The following is a 19,786-nucleotide window of genomic DNA, read 5'->3' as shown; positions in this document are numbered from 1 at the left end:
AAGGAAAGACCATTTCCTATTTTTGAAACCATATTAATAATGATTAACGACAAGGTTGATGGAACCTATCTCATATATTTATACTACTGAACAATGAAATCACTAAAACTAAAATCAAATGATAGGTAAAAGTAATGATAAATGCAAGTGAGTAGTTAAAATCCAGAATACATGTAGAATTACTACCCTGTTCCCACTGTACCCACATTCATGGGTGATAAGGAAACACATGGAGAGTAAATAAGCAGATGGGAGAATGTTGAGTTTTGTGCTAACGGATATCAAGTTAAGCACCTATGAGCATCCACGTGGCACAGCAGAGAGACGGTGGGAATCACTGCAGCCCACCCCTTATCTCCTGGATTTGGCACAGAAGGTCTGAGACAAGCAGTGTAAGCTCCCCAGGCCAGGCTGAGCTCTGGGTACACCTTGGAAATTGGGGCTGTGGGAGGGGAGAGAGCCTGTAGCACCTGCTGCCGCTGTTCCAAATGGGTTCTTCCCCCTGCAAAGGACACGCTAAGGAGCCTTGAAACAGCACCCCTTTTGCCCCAATCTCTCTTCTTGAAAAATATATAAATATATTTTTTGGCCGTGCCACACAGCATGCAGGATCTTAGCTCCCTGACTAGGGATTGAACCCACGTCTCCTGCAGTGGAAGCGCGGAGCCTTAAGCACTGGACCGCCAGGGAAGTCCCCTGAAAAATATCTTAAAAAATGATTTTTCTAAACAAAAAAATTCATTATGAAAAACCGAAATAACCAAAATGCTGGCAAATCAAGAATGGTTACGTAAAGTCTAATTCATCAAGAGAGGAAAACAAAATTCTGCCATCAAAGTGACAAATCAGCAGATCAGCAGGTGTGGTAAAAACTGTAGGAAAGGGACTTCTCTGGTGGCACAGTGGTTAAGAACCCGCCTGCCAATGCAGGGAACACGAGTTCGATCTTCCCTGGTCTGGGAAGATCCCACATGCCCCGGAGCAACTAAGCCCATGCGCCACAACTACTGGGCCCACGTGCCACAACTACTGAAGCCTGCGTGCCTAGAGCCTGTGCTCACAATGAGAGAAGCCACCGCAATGAGAAGCCCGTGCACCGCAACGAGGAGTAGCCCCCGCTCGCCGCAACTAGAGAAAGCCCACGCCCAGCAACGAAGACCCAATGCAGCCAAAAATTGAAAAACAAACAAACAAAAAACTGTAGGAAATAATATCAGGCCGAAAGGACAAAGGGGAGTGAGCAGAGTGGGACGTCCTGAGCACATCCAGCTGCAGTGGCAAAGCCACGTGACACACGTGTGCAGAGCCGTGCGCATCCGAGATGTGTACAAACGTGTGAGTTCCTGGTCACAGAACTGGTTAGGTAGTGACAGAGCACATCTCAGATTTTCTTTTTTGCTACAAGGATGGCTCATTATTTAACTGCAAACAACAGAGACAGGTCCAGTGGACGTGCACTTGGCATTCGTGGTCACTGCCAGCTTTCCAACAGGAGCCAGCCTGGAGGGTATCATATATTAATAATGATAGTGGCAGCTAATACGGCCTGAACCCTGGCGAGGGGACCACAGAGCACTTTATTCACTCCTAGGAACTCATGGGGTGGCAGACGCCGTTACAGGACGGAAACCCAGGCCAGGAGAGGTTAAGAGACCTGCCCGAGGGGCCGCTGTTGGAAGGGAGGTGGAAGCAGGTGCGCCCCCGGATGTGGCTCTTGCATACCGTACCTCCTCTCTTGGGGTCTGGAGGCACGTTTAACTAAAAATCCAGCACAAATTGCTTTAAAGATACGCGCGTTCACAAAGATGGTTCAAAAGTGCTTTCTTGTTTAATCCTGGTGATTCTGAGCTACAGAGAGGAGAGGCTCCTGATGGCTCCAGGGCTGGAGGGACTAAATAGGTTCTAATTTACTTATTTACTTATTTTTGGCCACAGGATCTTAGTTCGCCGACCAGGGATGGAACTCGTGCCCCCTGCAGTGGAAGCGAGGAGTCCTAACCACTGGACCACCAGGGAAGTCCCAATAGGTTCTAATTTAGTCTGATATTCAAAATTCAGAAAAGGTTACAGTGAAAGAGCACCTCTCTCCCTGTCCCCCAGATCTCCTTCTAGACATTAATTTTTTTGTGTGTGTGAATGCACAAGCAGATGTAGCATACTAGACACACAGTTCTGAACCTGGCTTTTTTCATTGAATCACATATGTAAAAGATCTTTCCATAGCACTATATAAGAGCTTCTGCATTCATTTTTTAAAGAGTAATAAAAGACAGACTAACCTAGCAATTAAAACTCAGACGGATTCTAGAAGACCAGAGCAGAGGGCTTTAGTGGTCTTCACCCAGCCCTGCCCCGGCGAGCCCTTCACATCACTTTGGAGCTTCTCAGACCCTGGGGCTCTCCCAGGCCACCGAGTGAACTCTGCCAGCCTTGAACCAGCAACCTGGCTGCCTCCTGAGAATTATGAATCAGAAAACCCCTCATCTGGTATTTTCACACTTGGCCCTGGGACTCCTCAAAGGTGTGCTGGAGACCACACAGCAGAGCCTCACAGAGTTGCCTGGGATGGGCAGGCGGTGGGGACAGGCGTGGTGGCCGCGCCGGCTGCAGCCATCACCCACGCCATGAGCGTGTACCTTCCATCTGTACCCTCACCTTTGCTGGCTCTTAAGACACGTTCTGGATGGGAGGGAGGGAGACGCAAGAGGGAAGAGATATGGGAACATAGGTATATGTATAACTGATTCACTTTGTTATAAAGCAGAAACTAACCATTGTGAAGCAATTATACTCCAATAAAGATGTTAAAAAAAAAAAGACACATTCTAACAAATAATGTTCCAAGAATCTCGCTCTTTAGACCCTTGGGTAAGGGGCAGGACGTAGTGGCTGTGTGACAGTCCTAAAGGCAATGACCTGAGATGATGTGGGGGAGGTGTCCGCACATCCCGGCACATTAACTCAAGGATGATTCAGATGCTTGCTGTGTGCCAGGCATAGCCCCAGACCCTTGGATCCCAGAGATGAGCCCCCGAGGAGCTCCCATTCTGGTGCGTCAGACGGGAAGATCAGACGTTTGGGTCTGACACACCTGGTGGCCCGTAGAGGTAAGCACCTGAGCACTGGGACAGAGATAAGGGGTCCCAGGGGGGCCATCAGAGCGCTGTCCTTTTGTCCTTATTTGGACAACTCTTTCCTTAAACCAAAAATCAACGATCAAACAAGAGCAACCGGATCAGAGTTTCCCACAGTGTGGTCAGCAGACCCCATGTGCGTGGAGGGCCGAAGAGTCCTGGTCCCCTCCCAGACCCAGACCTACTGAGTCAGACACCCCGGGGTGTGGCCCAGGGATCAGCATTCTAGACCAATGCTCTGAGGAATCCACTCAAGTCTAGGAGTCATTGACCTGTGTGACGAGGGGAGATTTACCGAATTCCAGTGCTTCCAAAGTAGGGGCTGGAGCTGCAGTGTCACAGGTCACAGATGTGAGGAACTTCCCCGGCACCACATACCCTGCCCTTCTAGAAGACGTCTGGAACTACCATCTATTTTCTCGTCTGACCGGACTGGGGGAGTTCTATGTTTTAGCACGAGCCTTCTCATGTCAGGGCTGGGCCCAAGGTTCCCGCTCATTTAAAATAATCTCTGAGTAGATGCCCATAATAAAGACAAATAGCAGAGCAAGCACACATGGGTACCATTTAAACACCATACAGAGCAGAGACCCTGCTACAGGCTGTGACATTTAATTCTCAACCAAGTGACTTTCCCTGACCACCCATCTCAGCCAGCCGCTCCGGTCCCCTTCATGCCACACCCACTTCCTTTTACTTGCTTTAATTTTCTTGGCAGGCAGGACTTGACACTAACTCAACTTTTATTATTATGTGGCAGCCTGCTTTTTGCTCAGAGACTGCTTCCAGGAGAGCAGGGCCTTTGTTTTCATTCATCCAGGGAACATCTTTCAAGCGCCCGGCAGGCCCTATGCTAGGCACTGGGGACACAGTGATGAACAAGGTAACACGGTTCACGGAACTTGGAGCCTGGTGAGTAGAGAGAGCTCAGCACACCGGGAAACACAGGGTGTGCCGTAAGGAGAAAAATAAAGTGGGAAAGAGGACAGAGTCCGCCAGGAAGAGGCCATCAGGGCTCCGAGAGCAGTGACGGGACCAGCTTACAGTGTGGGAGGATCACTCTGGCTGGTCCTTTGCCAGGTTTGATGGGAAAGATCAGGAGTTGGTCTTCGTCCGGGTGAAGCTGAGATGACACCTAAGGGAAGCAGCTGAGACTGGAGGTGAAGGGGGGAGGTTTGGGCTGGAAACGTGAACATAGGAGTCAGCGCCAGGGAGATGGAATTTAGTCACGGCGGTGAGTGAGCCTCCCAGGGAGAGGGCTAAGCAAGTGCAAAGACTGAGCCCTGACACACTGCGGCCCCACCAGTGCCCGAACAGTGCCCTGTGCAAAGGAGGCCCTCAGGAGAGACTTACTGAATCGGCGACATAGGTGGCACTGACACCTATGACATAGGTGACACTGCCTGACACAGGTGGCACTGCCTCCATTTTTATGAAAGGAGAAATGTCCCTTAGCTTGGACTGAAAATACACTTAACGCCTCCTGTTCATTACCAATGCCAGCCGCAGGCTCTCTGATGCTTGTCCTTTTCCCGTGGCTGACTTAAAGTCACGGCCCACGTCATGCTAATGGCGTATGCCCTCCGGTGACCTAAATACCCACGTTGCCTCACATGGGGGTCGAGGTGTGTGAGGTGCCGACCCCGAGAAACAAGCGGGCATCCTCGGTCCCTCAAGGAAGCATTCACCCCGCACAGCCAGCAGGGACCACCTGCTTCCATGCATGTGCAGATCTGACCCAGGCCCATCTCAGCCCCAACCGTTTCATACCCAGAAGAGGTAGGTTTTATGAAAACCACATGAACAAACTATTACTAGGAGCCTGTATACTGTAGGAAGCACTGGGCAAAGTGCCAGCACAGAAAATTAGGAAGGTCCAGTTGCCACCCTCAAGATGCTGCCAATCTGATGTGGATGCTTAACCTTTCTGGTGCCGTGGTCCCTCTGCTGAAAAGAATGGACCTCCTTCCTGGAATAATGTTTTAAATATATCAGTTTACTAAGGAAAATAAATATTTGCAAGTGCATTTACTACAATACTAGAAAACCCCCAAGTCTGTGATCTAGTAACAGATGTTCTTTTTTTTTTTTAAAAAAAATTATTTATTTGGTTGTACCACGTCTTAGTTGCGACAGGAAGGCTCTTTTTGTAGCTCCAGGGCTCCTTAGTTGCGGCACGTGGGCTCCTTAGTTGTGGTATGCGAACTCTTAGTTGCGGCACGCATGTGGGATCTAGTTCCCCGACCAGGGATCGAACCCAGGCCCCCTGCATTGGGAGCGTGGAGTCTTATAGACCCTGGACCACCAGGGAAGTCCCCGTAACAAACATTCTTCTTTACTGATGCGCCATATAACGAATCTCGTGGCAGGTCTAAGAACTACTGACATTTTGAAGCAGTGATGGAGATAAACAGTCCTTGAGGTATCTGCAAGAACTGTGATGTGATGTGAAAATACTGGGATTTCCGCTTGCAGCAAAGTCACAGGTCTGTTCTTGTTCTGGTCTGACGACTTGATTCGCAATGGAAAGAAATCCTACATTGCAGTCAGATTTAGTGAAAATCAAGACCCCTGAATTCTCTCCATGGAATGGGAGAGACCAGAGCCCCCTCTCACAGGCACACAGAGGCTGTTAAATGTGGGCGCAGGAATGGGGCATGGAGGGACAGGGATGCAGGAATGGGGTGTGGAGGGGCAGGGATGCAGGAACAGGGGGTGGAGGGGCAGGGACATGCTTGTGAAGAAAGGCTGGTAAGCTATATATCAGGATGTGGGAGCATGGTGAGCTGGGGAAAGGCCCACGATTCTACAGAGGGGGTTAGAATCGGTAGGAAATGAGGTTATGAAGGCAGAGCTGTGTCATGAAGCATCTCGGGCGCTATGGCATCATTTTTTCAGTGGTGGCAAGAAAGAACCATGGAAAGATTTTAAGGACTCATTTCAACAGGATCAAATTTATATTTTGGAAAGATACTTTTAGCAGATACTTGGAGGATGGCTTAGTCCAGGGAGAAATTGGCAGCAGGGAGATCCAGTGTTAAGATATTGAAGGAGCGAAGCCAAGAGATGAAAAAAGCCCAGTTATTGCAGTGACAGTGGAGATAAAGACTTGAGGAATGAGAAGGTCTCAAGGAGGTGTAATTAATATGGATTAGACAGCAGGGTCAAGAAGGACCTTCCGTCTCTGGAATAAAGGAAGACCACGTATGCTCGAGGGAGGGAAAAAAATGGAAGGGAAGCTGCCTGCAGGTTAGAGGGAAGTTAGAAGAGATCATGAGTTTGCTTGAGTTTGAGATGCCTATGTCTAGCAAGGAGTTGGATTTGAAAATATAGAGCTTTCTTTGCTGTACAGTAGAAACTAACACAACATTTTAAAGCAACTATACTCCAATAAAAACTAAAACAAAAAAAGAAAATGGAGAGCTTTCTCTTTGGGTATTAAATTTTTTCTTATTGCTTTGTAAAGGCTCTTTATATATACAGGCATACCTCAGAGACACTGAGGGATTGGTTTCAGACCACCGCCATAAAGTAAATATTGCAATAAAGTGAATCACACGAATTTTTAGGTTTCCTAGTGCAAATAAAAATTATGTTTACACTAGACTGTGGTCTGTTACATGCACAACAGCACTATGTCTAAAATACGTACATATTTTAATTAAAAAAATACTTGAATGCTAAAAAAATGCTAACCATCATCTGACCCTTCAGTGAGTCGTAATATTTTTGCAATGGTAACATCAAAAATCGCTGACCACAGATCACCATAAGAAATAAAATAACAATGAAAAAGTCTGAAATCTTGAAGTCTGAATTACCAACGTGTGACAAAGAGACACAAAGTAAAGCAAATACTTTTGGAAAATGGCACCAATAGATTTGCTCAATGCAGGGTTGCCACAAACCTTCAATTTGTGAAAATGCATTATCTTTGAAGCACAATAAAGCAAAGTGCAATAGGACGAGGTGTGCCTGTATATATATAAACACACACACACACACTTTCTCTGTCATATACAAGGCACAATATTTTTGCCAGTTTATCTACCAGTCAGTCATCAATCACCAGCAAGCTGTGAGATTCCTGTGTGCGTTCTACCTTTGCCATGGTGCTTAGAAAGGGTTTCCCCACCCCCACATTATAAAAATATCCATCGAAAATTTCTCCTAATGTTTTTTATGGCTTTGTTTTTCATATGTAAATATTTAAAACACCTAGGCTTGACTTTGCACGGGGGTGGGGGGGGCCTGCCCTGACTCTCATCTTCTGGGTGTTAGCTAGCTATTCTGGCACCACCGCTGATCGAAGGCTTCATCCTTCCCTAACGCATTTAAACTCAAGCCATTTTTATAGACAACTTTTTCTAAAAATTTTTCCCCTTAATTTGGAAACTTTCAAAAATACAGAAAGCTACCAGAAGAAAGGGCCAATCAACCATATGCCTACACACAGAATTAACCACTTACATAACTGGTCCTTTTTCCATTATCGACGACAAATTCTAAATTTCTAATTACATTGGGGCTTTCCATGGAAAACGGAAGTATCTACTAATCTTTATGTTCTGTAAATCCTACAAACTGGCTTTTTTTTTTCAGGGTGGAAAGATCACAGAAATGCATCAAAGTGGAAACAGTCCAACTTAAAAAAGATAAGTGAAAAGCTAAAAATATATGCTATCCCATGAAATTTCAAGATTATGCTCTGTTTCTGTGTCTAGGCTATGTTGATAACATTCCAAACACTACATAGTTTTAATTTTTTCCTCGCAACTCCTTTAGGTTTACCTTGAGGGACATCAGAGGGTACACGTGTGGTCACTTGGGGGTTAATCCTCACTGATGCTGAATGCCCCCAGTCTTTGCTCTGTTCAGCAGAGCATGAAATCTCAAAGCTCAGGAGAGCAATGCCGCTGGGCTGCCAGAGTGATGCCATAAAGCTCTGCATTAAAAATTCATACTGCAGGCTCGCCTCAGAGCTCAGCTCTGGCTGAAAGGAGAGCTGGTGGGGAAATATGAGACACCCCACTGTCTTTCTGGCAATTGGAGACATTCCTCAACAAACAGCACCTCAGGAAGAGAATGAAAGGGCAAACAAGCCGTGAAGGAAATCAATGAGTTCAATTATCTAGCTCCCTCTCGCTTTCCTACAGGAAACTTCTCATTCTGAAGGCTGGTTCCCAAAAGTTTTTTTTTTTTTTTAATACGATATCCCAGGACAAAAGCCCTAGACATCCTTGCCTGTGCCCAGATGTTTGGCACCTCTCTTAATTTGTTTTACACCAGCCCCCAAATTCTCCAGGACACGTGGAGTCAGGTCTGTGCTGAACGCTAAGAGTTGCCCCGATGTGTGGCTGGAGGGAACCATGCTGTTCTCGCTTTAGAAAGTGGGTCCTGCACACACATGGCACGTAGATTTCTGAAGGTGGTTATTTCGTGGTTAAGGCACTAACAGTCCTGCAATCATTTGAACTCAGAACTTTTTACGCCCAGTGTTAGCAGCACCCAAATGGTAACTAGTTAAGATTTTAAAATTCAGAGTCTCTTAGGATGATGATGTGACACGAAACAGCGCACTTCAGTCCACAGCTGCAGCATGCAAATACAGACAGAGGTCTTGTGATGCAGACAGACTGATCTTCCCAGGTCAAACATGGAAAATGATGGGGTTCTTTAGGGTTGGAAGAGACCTGATGGTGGGGGAAGTGAACCAGCGTTTTTCCAATGGGCCAGGCAGGGGGCCTTGCAGCTGACAGCAGTGCCGCAGCCCTGTTTCCCGAGGGCGTGCATTCAGATGCTGGGCCCGGCTCTCTGCACTTTGCTCGGGAGGAAACTAAGGCCAGAGTAAGGCAAGGGAGCGCCCTGCCCAAGGTTTCTGCACTCACAGCACCAGGAATCAAACCCTGTAGTGACCCTGAGACCTGGGCTCTTCCCCTGAGGCTCACACCACCCCCACATGCTGGACAGCCCCTTCCCCGAAGGCCCCTCCGCGGATGGCTGTGCAGGCCCTGCTGGGAGAGGATCGGAGATCCCAGCTTCTGGCAAGAACCTGGGTGATAAAGTTCAAGAGGCCAAGAAACGGTCAGGCTCTTCAAACCTGCCTGTGGGTTAGTCCAATCTTCCCGTTTTGCTAATGAGGACACTGCCGCTGCCCAGGGAGGGAGCTGTGCTGGCCACACGCGGTGACAGAGCTGGGATCCGACCCAGGGTCTCCTGACTCTAGGCCCAGCACCTTCCACTGTCCACCAACCAGGGGAGGCTGGGACATCTATTAGCATCACCGAACAGCAGTCTGCGAACGTCGCCTGACCCGCCTCAGAGGAGAGCCCTCACCTCGGTCCCTGCACACCACAGGCCCACTGGCATCATCGACACATGGGGCTTCTGTTGAATGAATCACTCTGTGGGTGCCTCTGCTGCGGAGAGCGGTGGATCAGGGGTGCGGCCGAGGGACCAGTCTCGGCAGTGCTGAGAGCCTGACCAGCAAGTCCGTTTGCTCTCTGGAAGGGCAAACTAAGGAAGCTGTTGGAGTCTAGGAAGAAGGCAGGAGCCACCTGAACCTTTGAAGTGCTTCATGAAGACAGAATTGTAATGGAGGCCAGTCTGGAATGTTCACGCTGCCTTCTGCCCTCAGTGATATTCCTCCCAAAGCCGTGCGTTTCTGACCCCCACCCCCTGGGAGTCCCTGGCTGCAGTGGGGGCCCTGGGCTTGCTGGTCACTGTGACACTGCACATCTTTGCTTCCAGAGTGTCGGGAAGAAGGGGATTTGACGCACCCTGACCAGTCAAGGGCCCTTTGAAGGGAGGCAGGAAAGCTGGCGGAAGTGAGAAACTATCTTTCGCTTGGAATCGCCCCACATCAGTGAAGACTAATTCCTTTTATGTGACATGTATTATTTTTAATTACGAAAGCCACACATGTTTATTATATGAAATTTAGAAAATTCTAGAAGATTTTTAAAAATAGATCATCACTTATCCCACAACACACAGATAACTCTTAACATTTTAGCGTATTTCCTTCCAGTCTTTTTTCTATATGGTGCTCTATTTTTTTTTTAACTTTTTACAAATGGCATCAGACTGATACTCAGTTTTCATTTCTAGTTTGTTTGTTTTCTTTTTTTACTTGCCATGTAAATATGTCTTTCTTGTCATTACCTATTCTTCAGGAATGTGATGCATGCTGCACAGTATTCCATCAGTAGGTGTACCATAAGACGGTTACCCCTTGAGTTCCCTCTTGTTTGGGAGCCTGATTTGTCACACTGCCGTCATTGCCGCACAGGTTTAAACTAGGAAGATTCACACTTGCCCTGTCTTTTTGTGCCTTTACATTCTGCCAGTGGCCGTGGCATCTTCCGGTGGCTCCGCTCTCCGCAGCGGAGGCACCCACAGAGTGATTCATTCAACAGAAGCCCCATGTGTCGATGATGCCAGTGGGCCTGTGGTGTGCAGGGACCGAGGTGAGGGCCCTCCTCTGAGGCAGGTCAGGCGACGTTGGCCAACTCTGGGCGGTCTGCAGGGACACGCCCATCCGTTCCTCGAGCCCCACAAGCAGGAAAGCGCCCATGATGATGGATGAATGTGATTGCTATCTCCATATTCATAAACATGTTTACACACACACATATATAGGACAGCTATATGTACACGTGTGTGGCACATGTTTTTGTGTGCAGAGCGTGTGAGCCATGTCTGTGTGCATATCACACCTGTTAACTCTCCCTGTCCTCTTTACTCTGTAGTTCTAGCACCTGACACAATGCCTGCATTTTAACACAGAGTTTTAATATTAGCCAAAGGGGGACTTGCCTGGTGGTGCAGTACTGGTTAAGAATCCACCTGCCAGTGCAGGGGACACGGGTTCAAACCCTGGTCCGGGAAGATCCCACATGCTGCGGAGCAGCTAAGCCCGTGCGCCACAACTACTGAGCCTGCGCTCAGGAGCCTGCGAGCCACAACTACTGAAGCCTGCGCGCCTAGAGCCCATGGTCCACAAGAGAAGACACTGCAATGAGAAGCCCGTTCACCGCAACGAAGAGTAGCCCCTGCTTGCCGCAACTAGAGAAAGCCTGCGTGCAACGAAGACCCAACGCAGCCAAAAATAAATAAATAAATATATATATATATAAAAAGATTAGCTGAAGGGAGGAAAGGTAAAGATTGCCAATTCTCACTGATGCCTTATAATTTCTAGACCACGGAGTCCATGGAACAGGTGAAGAAGCCTTGGCACTCAGAGGACTTTCTACCTGGATTTGAAAATATGAAGCCACACTCTTCTTTCTACGTAGTTCCCAGACTGGGGAAAACTCCAGATCAGGGCTGTACTGCTTGGAAAAGGCAAAACATTCAGTCAGTGCAGAAGCCAAGGAAAGCCCTTTAGGGCTCATGTAGGCACTGAATTTTAGGTGTGAAGAAAAATGCTTGGACAGAGAGGGAAAATCCCAGGAATTCTACAAAATGCACACACCCTTTTGCAGATAAGGTATGGGAAAATAAAGGCATCATTTGTTCTCAGCAAGTTTGATTTCTCTCTCATGTTTAAAGTACAGGGGTTTCTTTATTCAAGTCCATCCCCTCAAAATCATCAAAGTAGCTGCTTCTCTATTTTTAGGGAAATTAATCTAACCAGGATAATTACAGCAACCCGTACTGTAAATTGATGACTCATCAAAAAGCCAGGAAATAGAAAATGTTACATTATTAAAGGTACAGCAGGGAGACTCCATTTCCGGACACTGAGGTTGGTCTTTTCAAATTCAATCGGGGGAAGCACAATCTGTCTAACGTGAGTATTCCGCTTACTGAGCTCTACCTGGCCCAGTTTCCTGAGTCTTGCATGTGGAACTGTAAAAAATAAATAAGTAAAAGAGAAATCGGTCTGCGAGGGTACATACCACGGGGCTCGTGGGGAGGGAGAGAAGACGTGAAACCCTTCAAGAAGGCCGGTCACCCAGTGAGCCGGCACTCGATAACTCAGCCCTTTGAAGATAGCACAGGAAGAGACTTTCTAGGCCACGGTGGGAGTGCAGAGGGCACTGGATTTTGAGTCCAAAGGACTGGATTTGAGGCCTGCCTCTGTGTTCCCAGGACTGTTTCCTTGTCTATGCAATGAACACCACAAACACTTCCTCCACGACTGCTGGAAAGAATAAACAAGGTATCATGCAAAAAGGTGCCGTGACATAGTCCAGAGTGACCCGGATGCATGGACGGTCTTGGTCCCCGTCGAGTCTTCAACTGCGGGCATCCTCACATTTTCAAATCTCGTTTGAGGTCCTCCACGACCATTTCTGGGACACAGGCATCCCCTACCTCCAAAACACGGGGTGCAGGGTACAGGCTTCCTTAAACAATTTCAATAAAGCCCTAAGCCAAGCTCGCCTGGGAGTTTTCTGCTTTCTCAGAGCATAATGCATTCTGTGATTATACACTGGTTTATATACACGCTAGAGAGTAAATACTCTAAAATGAACCCAAGTGAAGTTCCTCATAAACGTTTCTTTTGTAATGTACTATGTAAGTTTGTGTGTATACCATGTGGCTCTTTTTAGAAAGCATACAGGCAAGGAATACAACATGAGTAACCTTAGGAAATATGAATTTTACCGGCAGGAAAGGTTTGGGAGGTGCAAATTCTTCTAAGACTAACATTAGCTATAAAAAATGCAGCATTTCAGTGCAATTCAATATTTTCTTTCATCAGAGGCTCAGAGCCTCCGCCCACAAGTCAAGAGGAATGTAATAAGCTGACTGTGTGTGTTACAACTGAAGCTCCTTCTGCAACCAGGACTCCGGGGGACAGAGCAAAGAGGTGGCCGTGGACTTGAGCGAAAATGGGACTTCCTGCACTTTCGCCCAGAATGCTGGTATCTTGGCTGGGAGGGCAACATTCCTCCCACCGTGGGCAGCGGCCACCTAAGCCCAACTACAGGCGAACAGCTGCAGGAGACAGGCGTGGAGTCGGGGGGCAGGGGGAGCTGTCCAGGCCTCTCTCCCGGGGCCCAAAAAGCTGTCTGCCCTCCTCCTCCAAGGCCATCCTGGGGAACCACTGAAATCTTAAAATCCAACCTGCTCGACTTTGCTCGAATCTCCAAGTTAATGTCAAGCGGGGTGCTAAATCTCTATTTGCTAAGAGAAGGCAGAAGATCTGTACACAGCCTGACCAGCTGAGGAGGACGTACGTTTTTAACTTAAAAAAAAAAAAAAAAAGCTGAGAAATAATTCATTTATTTAACCCAGAAATGGCTATAATCTGAAACCCTGCAATCCTCTTCCACAGCAACTGCTTTGGCAAGCCCCCCGATGTTCCAACAAATAGTAAACTGTGCCTGCCATTTGTCTAAGGGACCTCGCATTAATAAACATGAAGAAGAGCACTTCACCTCCCACTCTCAATGACAGGACAAAACAAAGACCAGCTGTATTCATCAATGAGGCCTTGTTCTGCACATAAAGGCTAATTACATTTCGCTTCAAGCCTACACATGGAAAACTTTCCTGCTGCTGTACCCGCCACAGCCAGCCGGGCCGGTCCAGCTGACGCAGGCTGAGGGTTGCACCCAGTCAACGGGGGCTCCCGACGGCCTCGCTGCCTTTGACCTGCAGGCTTCGGTCCCAAGTGGGGGCGGGGATGGTCACCCCAGTGACATCTCCCAGGGACGGACAGGCGACGTGGGCTCTTCCAACCTCCTGTGGAGACGATGCCGTTCAGGCCCGTCTAATTTCAGAAACGCACGCACCCGAGCCCAGGGCAAGCTTGTCGGGAACAGTCTCTACTCGTTGACAATAGAATAGCTGACAGCCATTAGTGACAGTGACCACAGCTGTCACCGTGCTGGGCGCTGCACACACACCTCCTCATTACTCTCCACAGCCACCCGGCATCCTGACTACTATTATACCCATTGTACAGGCGAGAAAAGAGAGTCACGGAGGTCAATTAGCTTATCCAGGGCTACACAGAGGGTGAGCAGCGGACCCCGGCAATCCACTCAAAGCCCACCTTCCACAGTGCCTCTCTCATCCCCTTCCTGCATTTTCTGTCAACACATTTTTTAAAAGCCCTCCTTTCGAAGGGAGAAGATACATTGTTTTGAAATGTTTTACAACCATTTGTGAGATCTGCCCCTGGCGGGCTTATATTCGTACGTATTAATGAAAAGCTGTCTAGTCTAAGACAGTATACATCAGTCGGGCCTGAAGCAGATGGTAAAGTGACAGACCTTTCCCAGAAAATGAAAGGGGGGAGGAATGCGGAGGGGGCAGCTCCGTGGGGGATGTCCAAGATCGAAGCGATTGTCTCCGAAGTTAAAAGAAAGTAGCAATTATTATCTCAGGCCATTCTCTACATTTTTTTGTGGCTTACTTACTCTGGGAACCATTTACAGTAAGGGTTTGGCCCTAGGCTGCCCTGTGGTAGCTGTCCATTTCTATTTGGGAAATGCCGATCCCCGTCCGAGCCTCAGTCCAGCCCCTGTGCCCACCATGCCCACCTGCCCTGGCAGAGCCACCCGCCGGGGCTTCGGGCTGGTCCTCCAGGAGATCAGCCTCGCCCCCTGGTGTTTTCACAGACGGCCCTCCTTTGCCTCTAGCAACCCTCACCGCGGCTCGTCCTTCGGCCTCAACCCCCTGGTCATCCCTTTCAGGAAGGCTTCCTCCAGTCCTTTCCTTTGGCTCCAGCGGGGTGGGGTGGTGTGCGCTGGAGACCCGCCATCCCCGTCGCCAGCTCCCTCTCCCCCTGCCCCTCTCCTGGCCGGGGAGGGGAGGAGGGTAAGGTCAGGGGTTGCTGGTGCTGCTGGGATCCCAGTCACCCCCCAGAGGCCACAGCTCCTCTCCAGGTGGCTCCTCCAAACGGAGGTGGGGTGAGGCCCGGCCAGTGCTCGCTCAGGACACTGGTCTCCCTCATCCCCTCTGTGCCCATGTTAAAACTCTCTTCCAGGGCCTCCCTGGTGGCGCAGTGGTTGAGAGTCCGCCTGCCGATGCAGGGGATACGGGTTCGTGCCCCGGTCTGGGAGGATCCCACATGCCGCGGAGCGGCTGGGCCCGTGAGCCATGGCCGCTGGGCCTGCGCGTCTAGAGCCTGTGCTCCCCAACGGGAGAGGCCACAGCAGTGAGAGGCCCACATACCGCAAAAAGAAAAAAAAAAAAAAAAAAAAACTCTCTTCCGACCGACCTAGCTAGAGTGAGCTGTCTGTCTTCTGTGGACACCCCGACGGCACAGGTGCTGCGCTAACTAACGTCCCCTCCATCACAGCAGGGGTCATGCTGGCTTGCAATAGTTTTTCTCCCCCCACCACCCCGGCCACCGACCCTCCAAGAGGAGGCCTCCAGGAATGCTAGTGCCGCCGACGAGTGGCTCTGAGGCGTGCCCATGAGGCTTGCTCTCTCTCTGCGCCCACGTGCACACCACACCTCTGCCTCCCCACCTGTCCCTGGAGGAGACCTCCTGCTACTATCACAGGAGGGGACACACCCCGAGAGCACCCGTGGCCCCGTCAGCAGTTGGTAACAAGAGCCACAGCCCAGAGGCAAAGCATTTTACGTGACAGAACAACTGACCCCCATGCTTTTTGATTCTATTCTCCGTTTACTCTAGTTCAGTGAAAATGAGCAAGTCACGTGTGGGTTTTCACTCATCTGGATTTGGAGGGAAAAGAAGCTTTCTGGACTCAAGATACACTGACGTGACGGGAAACAGTCTAGAGACATTTCTCCCTGAGCCCCCGTCCACCACCACCGCTTCTCGTCAAAGGCCAGCGGGCTCAGAGTCCAAGGAGAGGTCTGGGGGCAGGAGGACCGGCCTCTGGTGCTCCCCTGGGTAGCCCTGCTGATGCAGGTGACCCGAGATTTAATGATCTTACCTGTCAGATGACAGAGCTGGCTGCTTAGGAACAGCCCAGGGTCCCTGCATCTATAAATGGTAACTTAGGACAAGACTGAGGACTGAAAATTATTCCGACATCTCAAGGCACCTCTGACCCCTCCCAGGAAGCAGGATCACCTGGGAGCAGGTGACTGAGCTCTTTGCTGGCTGAGAGACGGGAATCATCCCCAAGCATCACCCTGGCCCCGAGCACAGTGAGGCAGGGAGAGGGTGGGGACAGGGACAAGATGTCCCCTCCTCCCTCTTTCTGTCTCCCAGGCACTGCTGGCTGACACGTGCCCTCCCTAGAGAAGACCAACAGCCGTGAGCTGGGGAAGATTAAGTCCTTCTTAGATGGCTGTTCTCAGTGCCGTTGCTTCCTCAACCCCTAAGGCAAACCAATTACATGGACACAAATTTTCTGTGTGGCTTTTTAGAAGCCCAAGAAGGAAGTAAGAAGTTGTGACTCTCAGCCAGGGCCCAGTACTTAGCCATCATATGACAGGTGGCATTCTTGGCTGTCAACTCCCAATGGTTTCTGCAGATACTTGGTGTCACCAGGCAGTAGGTACACCTCCCACCCCGTGTACGCAGGGAACACGGTGGGAGACACTCGCTTCTGGAAGTTGAGCTTTGGTGACAGTCTCTGAGCAGAGGCTTTCGAAATGGTTTTTGACTGAGATCCGCAGGAAGAACTACATTTTATGCTGTGGCTCAATAACTCTGTACTTTCAGATTTACACATGAGTTAAAAGTGTCACAAAACAATGCCTAACTTTACTGTGTGCCATGAGCCATGACATTTTCTATTCTATTCCATTATTTTGTTTTATATTCTATTTATTACCCAACTAGCCAGTCACCACTCGCTAAAGTGACTTTGCGATTGTGACCCACAGTTTGAAAACCATGGGCTTAGACGGGCTTAGAGGTTGGGTTCCCAAAAGTTTTTCTTCAGTGTATAATAAAGCCAACTTTGGTTGATTGTAGATATGCAAGATGTATCTATGCCTTTTAGAAAGAGGTGTGGTTTAACAAAAGTAAATTAACAGAAACTAATGAAATAATCCAATTTATCACCCCCAAAGCCATCATGAATTTTGTCAGCAAGTAAGATGGTGTGGCTAAGAGTGAATGAATCAGGGAATTAGCACAGCATCTTCAGATCAAAGTCTTTTAGAAAAGAAATGCTATAAACTTAAGGCCAGAGCTATGTATCAGACTAAAACATTATAATTTTTAAAATTCGAATTTACTGAGAAAAACAATGTACATAGTAGAATAAAGTCCAGGTGGAAATAGTAGAAAAACAAGGATGACACGCGGGCAGAAGAGGGAACCCAGACATGGACACCGAGGAACCCCAGGGTGACAGCAGCTGGCGTGCCGCCTCGGAGGGTATGTCTTGGGAGGTGAGGAAGTCTCAGGCTGTGGGCTCAGAGGGGAGGGCGGAGACGCACGCCTGCCGGCCCACTGACAGTGATGCCCGGGGTCGGAAGGGTTAATACCAGAACCACCAGTTTTCAAAGCACAATTTTAACGGTCACGAGACCTTAGAACCGGCTCTTTCTGTACCACCTAAAGTCTCGTTTCAGCACACCGAGAGGGGACAGTGATCTGGCGGGGTCCCCCGGGATTAGACATGCCAACAAGTCAGCCGGAGTCATCAAGATGGACCAGGATGTTTTAGTCTTTGCGCAGAAGATCTCTGCTCATGATCAATATTGGTTCTGACCACCAGACCTGGGTAGCTGGGCTCTCAAGATCTCGAGCTGCTCAACAACCCAGAGCAAAGGTCAAGGGCCGCCCTACTGCCCCCTCAACGTGCCCTGAGAGCAGCTGGCCCAGCAGCAACCTCAAAGGCCAAGGGCAAAGGTGATGGGACTGAGGGATGCCGAGTACCAGGGCCCCACACGGAGCAGGCGCCAGGGAGGAGGGCGACGCTCTTCAGAGCCACCTCCCCACTCGCCAGCGCCCACCGAGGCCCGGTGTGAGCGCAGCAGGAGATGCTTCTCACTGGAGACACAGCTGTCAGGGCTGGGGTGGGGTGGGCGTTGGGGACACATGGGTTTCTGGGGGAGGTGGGACAGGAAAAAGTTGTTCAAACTCTAGCCTGGCATTGTCAGGGGATGATCTGTTGCTCCTTCATCTTTCTTGATTTACGTCAACATTATTTCTTGCTTCCTGGTGTTCTGCGTGGAGGGTAGGCTAGCCACAGTGCACCCGCAGTGCATCACTGATTTCATCCCCACAAGACCCTTGTGTGATACACCTGCCCAAAGATACACACCCACTCTGGGTGTGTCCGCACACGGACGCCCAGCGCCATAAGGTGGGATTTGAACAAATACACCTGTGTGGGAGTGAAGGCACAAGTAAAAGGTGGTGCTACTGGCACAGACCAAGCTCCACAAAATGTCCCAAGTATCACATCTTCTCTACACTGACTCTTTTTCAAACTTTCTTAGACAAAGGCACAGTGGTGGCCAGGCTCCACGTAATTAAGGAAAAAAGTTTCACTTGGAAGGCTTGTTCTGAGAGCACCAGATAGAGCTTACTGTCACACCTTGGGTTTTAAACTGATGCAGGCAAGTCATGGGAACGACACCCTGTTCCTTACAGCAGCTCAGAGGCTGAGCATCTTCGAAACCCCGTACCGCTTTGCAAAGTCAATAAACAGGAGGGTGAAGCAGGGAAATCTTTCACGGATTAGCAAAATCGGGTGACACCTGACCAAATACATGCCGATGGAGGGAGCCAGGCAGAGACTTACTTGGCGGTAATTTCTTCATCATATTTGGTTTTCAGGTCAAATAATTCTGTTCGAGTTTTTTCCAGCGCTGAAAGGCAGAGGACATAAAACCATAATATACTAATTGTTCACATTAAGTCAGAAAGAAAAAGTATACATGTAATACATTCTCATTTCAAAGGAGGCAAAGATTACAAAAGTATACACAGCATGCAACAGAAAAATCCCCTTCCACTGCCACCTCACCTCATCCCATGCGCCTCTTCTGAGATAACCACTGTTAGTAGTTTATTGTGTGAGTTTCCTGCTTTTAAATAAATTTCACTATTTAAAAAATATTTCCATACCTGACTGCATATATATTTAAGTGTATGTGTGTGTGTAATATTTCACACCCCTCCCCCTTCATAAATAGGATGATACAAATATCTTCTGAGATTTGCCCTTTGCCCTTAGCAGACATATGGAAATCTCTCCATGCTGGAACATTGGCAACGACAGTAACAACTTAGCTCTTGTACAGGGCTTGCCACACGCTCGGGGAGTCAGGACACCTAGAAAGGAAGGTGCTGGGTAAAGAGCATGGATGTTTCAACTTCAGATAAATATCACTCAGCTGGCCTCCCAAGAGTCGATTTACATTCACGTCAATACTAAGAGTGTGGCTATTTTCCTATACTTTCACCAACATTGTAAATTATCAATTAAAAAAAAATTCGACAGTCTGACAGGCAAAACAATCTTTTACTGATTTAATTAGCATTTCCCTGCCTGTTCAAAATTAACATTTTTTCATATGTGTGCCGCGTGTATGTCTTCTGCAAACTGCCTGTTCTCATCCTTAGCCCGTTGTTCTCCTGGACGGTTTCTCTATTTTTATTGATTTGTAGGTGAGCTTTATATTCTTTGGATATTATTTGACTGTGAATTTGTTATGATTAGTTTCTCCCACTCTGTCACTTGTGTTTTTTTAAAACTTGGACTATGATGTCTTCTGATTTTTTTCCCCACATTTAAATTAAATAT

The 19,786-nt window shown here is 48.6% G+C and overlaps 1 protein-coding gene across 15 annotated transcripts in view; it reads right to left on the bottom strand.

The window, feature by feature from the left end:
* The window catches only part of CUX1 (cut like homeobox 1), a 374,908-nt gene that overhangs the window by 115,594 nt on the left and 239,528 nt on the right, over window positions 1-19,786 (bottom strand). For all 15 annotated transcript variants that reach the window (XM_081255634.1, XM_081255632.1, XM_081255622.1 and 12 more), the window contains exon 8: window positions 18,782-18,848. In XM_081255634.1, coding sequence (XP_081111760.1) covers window positions 18,782-18,848 — 67 coding nt within the window. The remainder of the gene's footprint in view (window positions 1-18,781; window positions 18,849-19,786) is intronic.

The sequence above is a fragment of the Mesoplodon bidens genome (assembly GCF_964165515.1).
Source record: "Mesoplodon bidens genome assembly, chromosome: 15".
NCBI lineage: Eukaryota > Metazoa > Chordata > Mammalia > Artiodactyla > Ziphiidae > Mesoplodon > Mesoplodon bidens.
Note: the sequence above shows the minus strand (reverse complement) of the source record. Positions and strands in the feature narration are given on the sequence as shown.